We start from the raw sequence: 13,368 nt of genomic DNA, 5'->3' as shown, positions 1-13,368 counted from the left end.
GTAGTTTCATCTTCGAAAGTCTCCCTATTCCTAATATGTTTTTTATGACATAGCCTAGCAGTAACTAAGAAGTTTTAATAACTTAATTTAAGAAGCACTTAATTGTCTACTAAACACAATTTATTTCATTAAGCCAGCATTCTTAGTTTCCGAGATTTATAGGTTTTTTTAAGTGACCCGGATTCATTGCTATCGAGTGTATTTGAAAACTCTCTGTACTCTTATTAAGTTTTCTGAAATTAATTTATTTTAGTAATCATTGAACTGAAAGCATCATTATTAGATTTTAGATTTAAATTTTATACAAATAATGTTTTGCACAAGTATTTTCCTCACGACAATATGAAAATGTGTCGTAAAGTTATGAATGTAATCCAAATATTGTTTCACAAAATAATGAACAGTTTGGTACACACACAGCAGAACGGAGCGTTGTTATAAAGGCTCTCGCGGGCGGCTATCGCCCTATATAATCTTTGCAGTTCACACGGGACGCAACGCCTCATACTAACGGACTAACTGAATTACGATACAATTACTGTTTGAGATCCTTTCATAATTAGGAAGTGTTTTGTAAAGGTTCCACAACAAGCTGAAATTAATATTTTTTGGATTTATTGGTAAGTTAGTAATTATCATTTTAAATAGCTTTTCAACAAAAGTCTAGTTTCATTTGAATTATACATTGTAATAAATTAATAATTTAATGAAATAACATTTATTTATATTTGTCGTTATTTATCCGCTTTGTTTTTTTTAAATTATTTATCTTGAAAAGCACGGATGGATAACTTGCGAACAAGTCCTTTTCGTAAAAGGACTAGTCAAAATGTCAAAATACGTGCAGACGAAATATGGACCTGGGAAAAAAACCTCTACAACCAGTTTCGAGATCTACTTGAAGTACTTAAATACCAACAAAAATTATCACCAAAATTGTTTCAAGCACTTAGAAAGAGTTCTGTGGTAATCATACGATGAATTCTAAACTTATGTTTATTATGTATTGCTATTATAGAAATATACATACACTACGACTTTTACTTAGAGGTACCATTTTATTGACGTAGTCAACGACAATCAGGTGTAATATTGTTACCGTAACATACAAACACAGCAACGTGAATATTGTCGGCAATCTAGAGTCACGATGTTGAAGTTTTAATAACTTTGGAATAAGGGCTAGTGCTTAATAGGCGAGATGATGATACTAATATACGAGGGTTCCTCAATACCCACTACTGGATGTATAAAACGTATTGTGAGAAATGAATTAAGGTTTCACACTGATTTTTCACTGCTTATTTACATTGACTACTGTAAAGAACTTTTCATCTAACTTATTATTAAATAAGAAAAACGCAACTAAACTAGTGAAAAGATGGACTATAATTCACCGGACTATGGGATTGTATTAAGAAAGCTTGTAGAGAATTTAGTTCATTTAAGGTCTCCATGCTAAGTCAAAATATGTTCTGCTTCATTCTTGAAATCATAAACGTATAACTAACTGACCATATTTCATAAAACAGAAAACGAGAACAAAAACTGTCATTCTCTTCTTCAACCCGTGTCCACCCAATGCTGAGTTTAGGTCTCTTCGAATGCACCCATTCTCTTTGGTCTCTTGCCTTTGTCATCCAGTCTCTATCAACCACTTTTACCATGTCATCGCTCCACCTCGTTGGCTGTCTGCCGACGTGACGACTTCCAGTACGAGGTCTCCACTTCAGTACTTTTGTGCCCCACCGATTGTCAGTGCGACGGCATATGTGGCCGGCCCGTTTCCACTTTTTCCGAGAAATCACTTTGGCTATGTCAGTCAAACCAGTTCTTCTGCGAATTTCGGTATTGTGCATAATATCCCGTAGAGAAAACCTAACATAGCCGTTCCATGGCTCTTTGCGTGACTTGCATTTTGGTCATAATTTGCTTTGTGAGTGTCCATGTCTCAGTCCCATACACCATGACAGGGAGTACACATTGCTCGAATGTCCGATGCTTCAATTTCATAGGTATATGGTTCATAGATATAGGTGTATTCTCCTTTAGTATGTCAGCTAGCTTACCGAAAGCAGCCCATACTAGCTGTGTGCGGCGCTTCCTGGCTGGTTCTATCAAGACTGATGTTCTGTCCTAAGTAAACATACTCCTCCACTCTCTCTATTTTTTGGCCTCTAACTTGAATGTGATCCACTCCATCACCACAGTATATTATTTTGATTTTGGAGATGTTTATTTTAAGGCCAATACGTAGAAAGACGTCCTAAAGCTCTTCAACCATCACTCTTAAGTGTTCTATACTTCTGCGAAGAGGATGATATCATCTGCAAAACGAAGGTGAGTTAGATGGTCCCGGCTATGTTAATACCACTATCAGACCATGCGATAAGCTTGAAGATGTCTTCCAAACGAGACGTAAACAATTTCAGTGATATAGTATCTCCCTGCCGCATTCCTTTCTCCACTTTCACCGGATTAGTCAATTTATGCATCTTTACTTGTAAAGTAGCATCCTTGTAGGCAGATTTTAATGCCTCCACATATCTTGTGTCGATTAATGATCTCTGTAGAGAATTTATTACCGACCAGTGCTCGACTCTGTCAAAAGCCTTTTCATAATCTACAAAGGCCACTGCCAGAGGACGATTGTATTCGGTACATTTTTCTACAACTTGTCGTACAGTGTGGATATGATCGATTGTGGAAAATCCGCCGCGAAATCCAGCCTGTTCTACTGATTGTGCCGAGTCTAATTTGGTAGAGAGGCGCAAAGGTGGTAAATAATTTGTAAATAGGACTCAGCAAGGATATAGTAGGTACTTAGTGACTTTGGTGGTATCTCCTTTCTTATGCAGTAGCATAACTATGGCATTTTCCAAGCCTCTGGAATCACACCTTCACACCTTCAAATCACACCTTTGAACTTTCTAGTAAGAACTATCATTAAACAGTATCAAAAACTAAGTAATAAGTCTTAATTGACATGTGTCTTGGTTTTAGCAAGCGGTTCCAAAAGTGTTTAATGCTGATAGTTTGGTTCATAGTGAAACTTTTCGAACCCACTTTCCGACACCAGCGAATTCAGTACAACTTATCGAGTTCATAAGGCATCGTTTACATTCGATTATTACGGAAATAATATCACGTGCAACGAGTGTCGACAGAATCAAAACACGTGATGCTTTGCCGTATAAAGGAAACACACTGAAACTGCACTGTTTCAAATTTCTAAGAAATATTATTTAGGTATCTTTAGTTTCTCTTTTATTAACGACCCGACTGTCGAGGTAGTAAAGAGTTAAATATTTCATTTGTAAAATGATCACTGAGTAATTAATTTCATTTACGACTAGGTAACTAGGTAACTAAGCTGGTGCCTCAATAATTACAGACTGGCTTTATTACTTGTTTAATACCGTATAGATACGGCGAAAAGAATATAAAAGAACTCAATTGTGGGATAATTTAATTCCTGGGTCCATGAACTTTAACTTAAAAAACTCATATAAGTACAGAAATTTTATAAGAAAAAGATTGCTAACCGTGAGCAATCCTAAACACACTTCACAATGTATACTAATGACTTATCTTCATATCTGATGTTAAGAGATTCCTAAAAGCCGAATCACAACGTGAATCTCTAATTGTCTAATAATCTCAGTATTACAGCTGCAAACGAAACCGCTGACCGTCGAGTGCTACAACAATAAGATATTCAGAATCTAGACATAAAATATAAACCTACCCATTAAAAATAATAAAGATGTAAAATAAACATTCGACAATACAAAGTACATATTATCGAAAGAAATCCACATAGATCATAGAAAAATAGGTTGTCAGTTGTTTGTCAAGTGAGATATAATAGAATGACAAGGGTCATATTTTGATGGTTCTCTGCGTTTATTGATACAATTTTAGTTTATCGACATTCATTACTAGATAATATGTTAATGTTAGGAAATAAAATGGCCTGGCACACGAAATGAATTTATTAATTTAAACCTTTTTTATATATAGGTATATTTAAGAACACGCTTTAACAGCGAATCGAACTAAAAGTATTTTTTTTTATTTATGTCGGCGAACCTTAATATGTTATAATGCCAAAGTAAAAATACTGTAATGTTATCTGTATGTACTGTAATCGGTTTATGTGTATGTACGTGTCAAAATTTTCATGTCCATCGGACATCTTGAATTTTTGAAGAATTACATTGAAATATTCCTTTAGTTAGATAGGTAAAATGAATAATAATAATTGAATGAATAATAAAATGAATAATAATAATAGTATAATGAAGTCGTCGTGGCCTAAAGGATAAGACGTCCGGTGCATTCGTGTTGAGCGATGCACCGGTGTTCGAATCCCAGGCGGGTACCAATTTTACTAATGAAATACGTAGTCAACAAATGTTCACGATTGACTTCCACGGTGAAGGAATGACATCGTGTAATAAAAATCAAATCCGCAAAATTATAATTTGCGTAATTACTGGTGGTAGGACCTCTTGTGAGTCAGCGTGGTACCTACCCGCCTCATCTATTTCTACCGTGAAGCAGTAATGCGTTTCGGTCTGAAAAGTAGGGCAGCCGTTGTAACTATACTGAGATCTTAGAACTTATATCTCAAGGTAGGTGGTGCATTTACGTTGCAGATGTCTATGGCCTCCAGTAACCAATTAACACCAGGTGGGCTGTGAGTTCGTCCACCCATATAAGCAATAAAAAAAAAATTATTATCAAATTTAAATAAACGGTTACAAAATTGTTTTGTTATTTTTGTTATTAAATTTTATTTATTAATTAACTTAAAATGGAACCTCTACTAAATCTTATTATAATTCCCCAATAATCCTTAAATTCCCAATGCAGAGTACACTTTTCCTTTTTTGAATTAAAAACTAAAGTTAAAAATTTCATTGACGAAAACGTTCCTTAACTATTTTTTTATTTAGTTCTGTATTCAATTTGCAGATTGATTTTTACAGAGTTTAGTTGTGTGATGCCTGAAGCTCGATGATGTATACCTCAGTCCTACTGGTTTTGTTCGCCTTCGCGACGGTATTCGCCGCTCCTGCTCTATATAACGATTATGTAAGTAAATAAGGCGCTTAGATTGTTTAGAATACTTAAAAACATAAAACGACAGCCTCGCAAAAAACGCAAAGAAAGATCCAATTTTATGGAAACAAATGTGTGCGAATATGTGTGTATACTTTTTTTTAAATCGTAAGTTTATCCTCATGGTCCTGCATTCATTTAAGAATAAGGTATACTAATGTGTTTCGCACCATTGTTGGATTACTAATTAAAGTTTTGAAAGTAATGAAATACTGCACAGATCAATAAGTAATAATAGCTTACAATAACCCTACAATTGGTCGCGGACTTGACTATAACAAAAAGATATAAACTGCAAATAGGTTAATGCTATACTTAGAATAATGGAAAGAAGCAATACAGTGTAACATGGTTAATGTCATGGAAAAGTAACTAATATTGTTCATTTATTTGATGTTCACTCGTTGGGGACTTGGTAAAGTTCCCGTTAAGATAAAACTGTTGGTATGAGTGTGATCGATCGCAGGATTACATACTTACTTCAATATTGAACACATTGACAGGTAGTGTTTCGGAAAATTTATTGAATATTGTAATATTATTATTTAAGATGTTATCACTTTCTTAACTAATTTTGTAAAAATCAAACCTGGTCTCATCGAGTCGAGAGGTAATCTGGAAAATTGACTCGAACCATTTTTATAAAGTCTGTTTTAAAAAAACATCTGTCTAAGTCTTTACCTTATTGAGAATTTTTGCTTATTGTTGGTGACAAGTTGTAACATAATTATAGGGACAGGTTAGCACCATTCCGAAATTTTAATTAACAAATACGTGACTCAGATATGACCGGTAGCTCTGTAAATGGGAATATAAGAAACCTTGAAAAACAGAGAAACGTGGATGTCCACTTGCCGATATAACACTCAATATAAATGCACATTTATAGTTACTTATTACAGGTTTAGTAGTTCTGTTGAGAAATGTTTCGATGAAAAAATTTGATACATTTGGAGAAAACGATAAAGTAATTCTATATTTACACTCCGTACTAGAAATCTATATAAAAATGAATTGCCGTTCGTTAGTCTCGCTAAAACTCGAGAACGGCTGGATCGATTTGGCTAATTTTGGTCTTGAATTATTTGTGGAAGTCCAGGGAAGGTTTAAAAGGTAGATAAATATGAAAATTCTCGGAATTAAATAAAGTTTGGGTCTTTTATTTATATATTTAGGCACTTCAGCGGCTTGGCTCTGCCCCTGGCATTGCTGAAGTCCATGAGCGACGGTAACCACTCACCATCAGGTGGGCCGTATGCTCGTCTGCCTACAAGGGCAATAAAAAAAATAAAAAAAACTACGAAGTTTGCCGGGTCACCTAGTATTTAATAAATAATAATATACGAATATTTACACTATTAAGACTATTTCGAACGCGCAGCTATTAAAAATATAGTGTGTAAAGTAAAATTTGTAACAAATTTTAAGTTACATTGTCACTAATACAGTTTGAAGGGAAATTGCGTATCTTGATATTTTTGTTTGATACAGGAACGATTACCGCAAAAGCGAGCTGCTCTAGTTCTAGACCGGCTGCTAGTGGCACTTCAAAAGGCTTTGCACGAAGAAAATGTAGCACCTCGGTACGATAGAACTGAATACGAAGGTCCGAGAACTGCGCCCTTACGAATACCCATGGATGACTCTGATATGGTAAAACATTTTTTTTCTAATAATTCTTAAATAAATTAAAAAATTTTAGTTTCATAGTTTCGTGCACTATATTTAGCACAACAATTTAAAATTAACTAACATTTCGAGAAAGACGTCCGTCAGTAAATCTCATTTTTTCTTGTGTAATAAGAATTCTCTGAGACAAACATGCTTCATACTTGCAAATATGGCAAAAATAGTCTTATCAACGATAGTCTGTACGATGTAAGCAAAACCTTCATGAAGGAACGATAAACACGCTGAAAGCTTTACTAGAAATTTAAGTTCACAAGCACTCAAGTAATTAAATTTTATTGGGACAGCAATAAAATTAATCGAATGTGTAATCCTAATGATTAAATATACCTACATATTATTATAAAACAAATACAAAAATACAGTATAAAACAATGTTATAATGGGTTTAATATTCCTACGCTACGCCGTAGCAGTACGTAGCATGTTGATATTACAATGTAAAATTTGAGTAGTGAATATAATAATATAGTTACATATGGATATAGTAACTGCATATAGCTAAGATAAAATTTAACATTTTGAAATGTTTTCAGATACGATTCGTTATAGTTAGTAATTGGTTTTTTTTTCAACATAATGTGGAAACATTCGTTTCCAATTTTACTATACTTGAGACTTGTAACTAACTATACTTGAGACCTTAGAACTTATATCTCAAGGTGGGTGGCGCATTTACGTTGTAGATGTCAATGGGCTCCAGTAACCACTTAACACCAGGTGGGCTGTGAGCTCGTCCACCCATATAAGCAATAAAAAAAACCACAAGATTTCACTTTTATAATATTTGTCTGCAGAGTGCTTTGGAGCGTCGGGGCCAGTCTAATAACAACAGGGGGCGTGTTCTCCGATGTTTCTTCAACGCAGTCACGTGCTTCTAACAAATATGTCATTTGCGCACTAAGTAGTAAATTAAAATTAAATAATCATAGATAATTACAGCGAACATATATTCTATTCTGTGTCGCTAATATATGTATGTTTCTTGGTAAATTGCTGTGTTCGATCACAGATTCTACCCTTGTTTTAGGTTTTCGATTATATTAAGATAATTCGTGCATTTTTTTGTTTTGTTTTAAGCCGATCTGTAATAATATTCTTAGCATATTAATTTTACACTTAAATAAATTGTCCATAGAAATGTGAGAAAAAATGGAGACGGAAGATGAATGAAACCGCCATGTTTTCGATCTTTATTTATAGTGACATTTGGTAGTAAATAAAGATTATATTAAAACTATTAGAAATCGACAAGAGATTTAATTTTGCAACGATTGGTTAACATATATTCGGTATTATTATGGAACAACGGAAATTTATGTAACTTAAATTTATTAAACAATATGATATACAATTTATTTTAGTACAAAACTTAGCAGTATTTATTTATAGATGAAGAAAATTAAACGAAGAAATTCGAAAATTGAAATTAAGATTCTTTAAATATAGAATAATTACGAACCTTATCTCCATTTTGAAGCTAACTGTTACAATACGAGTATTGCTAGGTTAGTATTTTAATTTAAAAGAAAAGAAACTACTTTTTATTATTATTGTGAATTCAATAATATTATGTTAAAATAATAAATTTATTGTTTAATAATAATGTGTAATAAATATATCACAGCATATTTTATTGAGTTATTTTAACTGAACGTAAAAAATGAGAATAGTTTCGTTGAAATTCATTTATTTCATATATTTAATTAGCATATTTATAAGCCGGTGGTAGTATTTACTATGTTATAGACTTTTCTTGAAGTGCCAACAAATACTGTACCAATTATTTAAATAATCGCATAAGTGATGCTCGATGCTTAAAATAATCATACAAATATTAATTTTTATCAATATTTTAGAAGATACCGTAGACTTTAAATTTATCTATACGTTCCTTACTTTCCTAGTTATCTTATTTAGGTATCCTTTGCACCCTTTTATATACGAAATAAAAATTTGAAGCAACGTATTCTTTTTATTAATGACTAGCGACCCGCCCTCGCTCCGCTTCGGAAACATTAAAACACACATGAAACCAAAAAAAAAAAATAAAAAAAAAATAAAAAAAGTAGCCTATGTTCATCAGGGACAATGTCGGCTTCTAATGGAAAAAGAATTTTTCAAATCGGTCCAGTAGTTTCGGAGCCTATTAGAAACAAACAAACAAACAAATCTTTCCTCTTTATAATATTAGTATAGATAGTATAGATAAAACCCCAACAAGCAAGAAAAGGTGGAGAAGCATGTAAGATGAGCAAGGTCTGATACAAAGACCACAATTGCGTTATCAAGAGTGAATCGACTGACATGATATCACCTAATATTATTAAAAAATATCATGCACTTAATATATTTGGTCAATGACTTCATCAACCGATTTGAAAAATTCTTTCACTGTTTGGAAGCTATACTATTCCCGAGTGACATAAGCTATAATCTTTTTTGAAAAAAATTTAGTGATCCTTACTAAAACTCCATAATGTAACCCAAGGTGTAAAAAAAATACCTAAAATATTCTTTACATCGCGTGCCCTGTGAAATCTATTGATGATAGAATAAAATAATGTACTACGACTTTGTAGAACACATTATTATTTACAAAAAGAGTTGCGACATATGTCTAACTATTATAGTTATGCCGCAATAAGTGTTCTTTTATTTAAAAAATAAAACAACGTCAAATATCGTTGAAATTTTTGTTAAAGACCCGAGCGAAGCCGGAGCAGGCTGCTAGTTATTAAATATAATGGTAATTATTTCACCTTATAGTACTCGATCATTATTACTTCACTAAACGAAAGAATTTCAGTGATTAATGATTTTACTTATATAGGTATACGTACCACGGGCGCTAGGGCAAATTTCGTAATTTTTTTAGTATCCATAACTTACTTTAGAGTTTTGTATGTAAGATTATTATGTTAATTACTATAATGATATGTGATTTCATTAACGTTTAAAATAAAGGTGGCCATTAAACTCTGTCGGGTATATAACGTACCTAGAATACTGTTTCTGTTGATAAACAAACAGTATTGTTGTGTTAGGATAACCTAATAACAATATTATTATTTTACAATAATTTACGCCTCGATTATTTTTGTTTTGTTTATCTTTATACAATCAAAAAAGTTTTAGGACGCAGCACCTGTCTATGTGGGTAAACATGTAACAGAAATTTACAAGTTAACAGTTTATCATATGCCGTATAAAAATATAACGATGACATTCCTCATGGAGAAATATCTTAATTCGGTCATCCACAATTTTAATTTTTAATAATTATTATTATATTACATTGTGTATTAATTGTATATATATTTACGCATACATGCATGTACCTATGTTTATGTGTATGTATGTGTACATATATATATAGTTCACTGGATTGGTACACCGCGCGTAATTCGTTTCCAAATGATTCTTGTCCACCTGATGGTTGTCTGAAAGAGATCGCTCTTAGCGATAAGACCGCCAATTGTACTTTTTTGTATTTAATGTATCGCACTGTTTATTTGTTTTTTGGTGTACAATAAAGAACACTCTCTCTCACACACAATCCTTTTAAACAATAATTTTTCAACATAATTTCCATGCAGTCTGACAATATTCGATTGTGATTTATGATTTAATAAAGTATCATTACGCCATGTTATAGTTATAGTTAGAACTCAAGGTTCGTTCTAATTTACCCAGTAAGATGCACATTTCCTCTTCGTTGGGAGCGAAAAGTGTTGTGTCGTCAGCATTGTGTTATGCTGATTGGTGAGCTTCAATAGAAATGCCACCATTAAAGTCGTCGCACACTCTTCGCATGATATACTAGCCAAAGATGTTGAACAAAATAGGAGATAATATACGGCCCTGTTTTACACACTTTTTAAATCTCTATTTTTATTTAAAATTTTAGGTGAAGCCTCACTCTATTTTTAAAGGAGCTACAATGCTCCAAGAAACGAAGGCCGACAGAGCGGGCTTGGCATTCAACTTTTTTTAGTGTTACTTTGGTAGGTGGTAGGACCTCTTGAGAGTCCGCGCGGATAGGTAGCACCACCCTGCTTATTTCTGCAGTGAAGCAGTAATGCGTTTTGGTTTGAAGGGTGGGGCAGCCGTTGTAACTATACCTGAGACCTTAGAACTTATATCTCAAGGTGGGTGGCGCATTTACGTTGTAGATGTCCATGGGCTCCAGTAACCACTTTACACCAGGTTGGCTGTGAGCTCGTCCAACCATCTAAGCAATAAAAAATATATATATTAAAACGCTTAATCACGTACGGAAATATCAGCTTGTGATCGCAGTATGCTACTTAATACTGAAAAAAAAATTGTTTAAAAAAACTAACAAAATATGCTTCTATAGAAAATCTAACTAAAAAATTAAAAAATTATTTGGGGTGCATATCAGTAATTATAAATATTTTATGAACAGATATGAGTAGAAGGGTTATTTTTACAATATTCTGAAAAGCACCCCACGCTTTTTTTAAATAAAATCATTTTTTCTTACACTATTTTTAATTCAAATTTATTAAAAAAAAATTTCTATTTTTAGTTGGATTTTCTATAAAAGCGTATTTTGTTAGTTTTTTTAAACTATTATTTATTTTTAATTTCTTAGTTAAATTTCAATTTTTAACTAATTTTTTTTTTTAATATTGAATTGTCATCTGTCCTTAATAAGTACACCAAATTCGAGTTAATCCGACGTTTTGAAGCGGGTCAAAATCATGTTCAAAGATTCCTTTACAAACATACACACGTTTAAAGCTAATAAAAGCGTATTAAAAAGGCATCTATCAGCGTTCAACGGCAAATGCCGAAGGACAGCTTTTACTACCAGAAGGAGGTGTTTTTGGGCAGATACCATGTGTCAGTTGCAGTAGCTTTATTGAAGATATTGTGTGAGGCTTGATGTAACCATTTATTGAGCACCGCACACACAATAAAACGTTAGACATTTTCCTTATAATAGTACAACATTGGAAAGGACATTTAAACTTTGCACTTATTCGAAAAACAATTTTACAAATTGTAATTACCCAAACCCATATTGGGAACATATAAATTATTCTTAAAGTTTACAAAAAAAAAATTTGCCCATATTTTTTCCTTTTGTACAGATTTAGTAGCTCCATCTAGTGGATTTTTCGCGAATTTTCACGAATTTAACCTAATCTGTTTTCTTACGTTTGACAACATGTAAAGTGTTGTCGATGGAAAGGAGATGGCGGTAACCGTTCTGAAGTTCGAATTTCGTAAAGTTTGTATCTTTGTTAAACTCCGATAAATAATATTAAGTCAATTTTAGCCTTTTTGTATATAATCACCGACAACATCGTTTTTAAAGGAACTATGAATTTTTTTAATAAAATCTGCTTGCTTCCACCTACGTGATCTGAGTATTACGTTAACCGCCTGAGTTTTACGTAGGGGCACCGCGCTACCAACTCAAACCCTGCAATATTTCACTGGGTCAGAACCAGCATGGCTCGGAGAGTGCGAACACTTGTCATTCGGTTTCTCTTTTGCAAGCCGCGTGTTGCTCTACGCAGCTTCTATTTTCTTAAGCATCTGCCAGCACACGAAGAGTGCCCAAAACACTAAGAAGGCCAGGATTCGCAGGTTCCCAGCTCGATTGCGACGATTTGAGGCAGAGAGAAAGAAGCTCACTCTTACGCGCCGCCATTACCTTCTCCATGATGCCCCATGTGCAGAAAATCATTACACTTGACAAATGCACATAATAGTTTTGTTTATTTGATTATTTTTACTACGTTTGCAATAACAGAATTTTATATATTACTCGTATATGTTATACTTTAAAAAAAATAACATAAAGTCATATAAATATAAAGTATGTTTAATGACCCTCTTAATACTAGCATTGGGATTAGTCAAAGTGCCAGTGAATACAACGCTTTCTTGTAATCTACGTTGTCTCGTGCAACCAGCCGAACAATTTACTGACAACAACGACCACATGTGCTCTAACGATGTGAAGGATTTGCATTAGGCTACGTACTATCCCGCCTCCTTCCTACACTTCACAAGCTTTGTCGCAGCGAGAATCCCACGCTTATGTTGAAAAGCGACGGAATTGTCTAGTAGCTTCGTTTTCTGCATAACAAGCCCCACCTCACACCTACAATAACTAGGGCAATGATCCAGTGATTCCTGACCTAATTTATTTACTTTTTTTTTCTCTAACAATATTTGGTATGTGTATGTTGCATTACTATAATTCTCATGTTGTATTTGTTATTTTAGCTGTTCTACACACACTCATCACTTTTAATTATTATCTTCGTAATCCTCTCGCAGGTCTGCTGGAAGAGATTTCTTAAAGAAATAAGCAGGGCCTTTGTACATAATTTTCCTGTAACTCTGTACTATGTCTTCTTTTTTGTGTGTACATAAATAAATAAATAAAAAATTAAATAAATAAATACCTTTTGCTGTCTGAAATATTTACTATAATATGTCTATTAAATATTCTGAAATATATTATAATATAAATATAAAAATGTGTTTCTTAAATAATAAACATTA

General features: G+C 33.2%; 1 protein-coding gene across 2 annotated transcripts; it reads left to right on the top strand.

Moving 5' to 3' along the window:
* Positions 1-487: 487 nt before the first annotated feature.
* Positions 488-8,217, top strand: LOC114252699 (uncharacterized). 2 transcript variants are annotated; one of them, XM_089729143.1, is made up of 4 exons: positions 488-620; positions 4,981-5,100; positions 6,619-6,780; positions 7,614-8,217. In XM_089729143.1, the coding sequence occupies exons 2-4, from the start codon at positions 5,023-5,025 to the stop codon at positions 7,695-7,697; spliced, it is 324 nt and encodes a 107-aa protein (XP_089585269.1). In that variant the 5' UTR covers positions 488-620; positions 4,981-5,022; the 3' UTR covers positions 7,698-8,217. The 2 variants fall into 2 exon arrangements, with proteins under 2 accessions (XP_089585269.1, XP_028043093.1); XM_028187292.2 differs by having other exon boundaries at positions 4,995-5,100; positions 7,614-8,216.
* The last annotated feature ends 5,151 nt before the right edge of the window (positions 8,218-13,368 follow it).

Source organism: Bombyx mandarina, chromosome 08 (genome assembly GCF_030267445.1).
Source record: "Bombyx mandarina strain Sakado chromosome 08, ASM3026744v2".
NCBI lineage: Eukaryota > Metazoa > Arthropoda > Insecta > Lepidoptera > Bombycidae > Bombyx > Bombyx mandarina.
The sequence above is the reverse complement of the archived record's forward strand: the minus strand, read 5'-3'. Positions and strand labels throughout refer to the sequence as shown.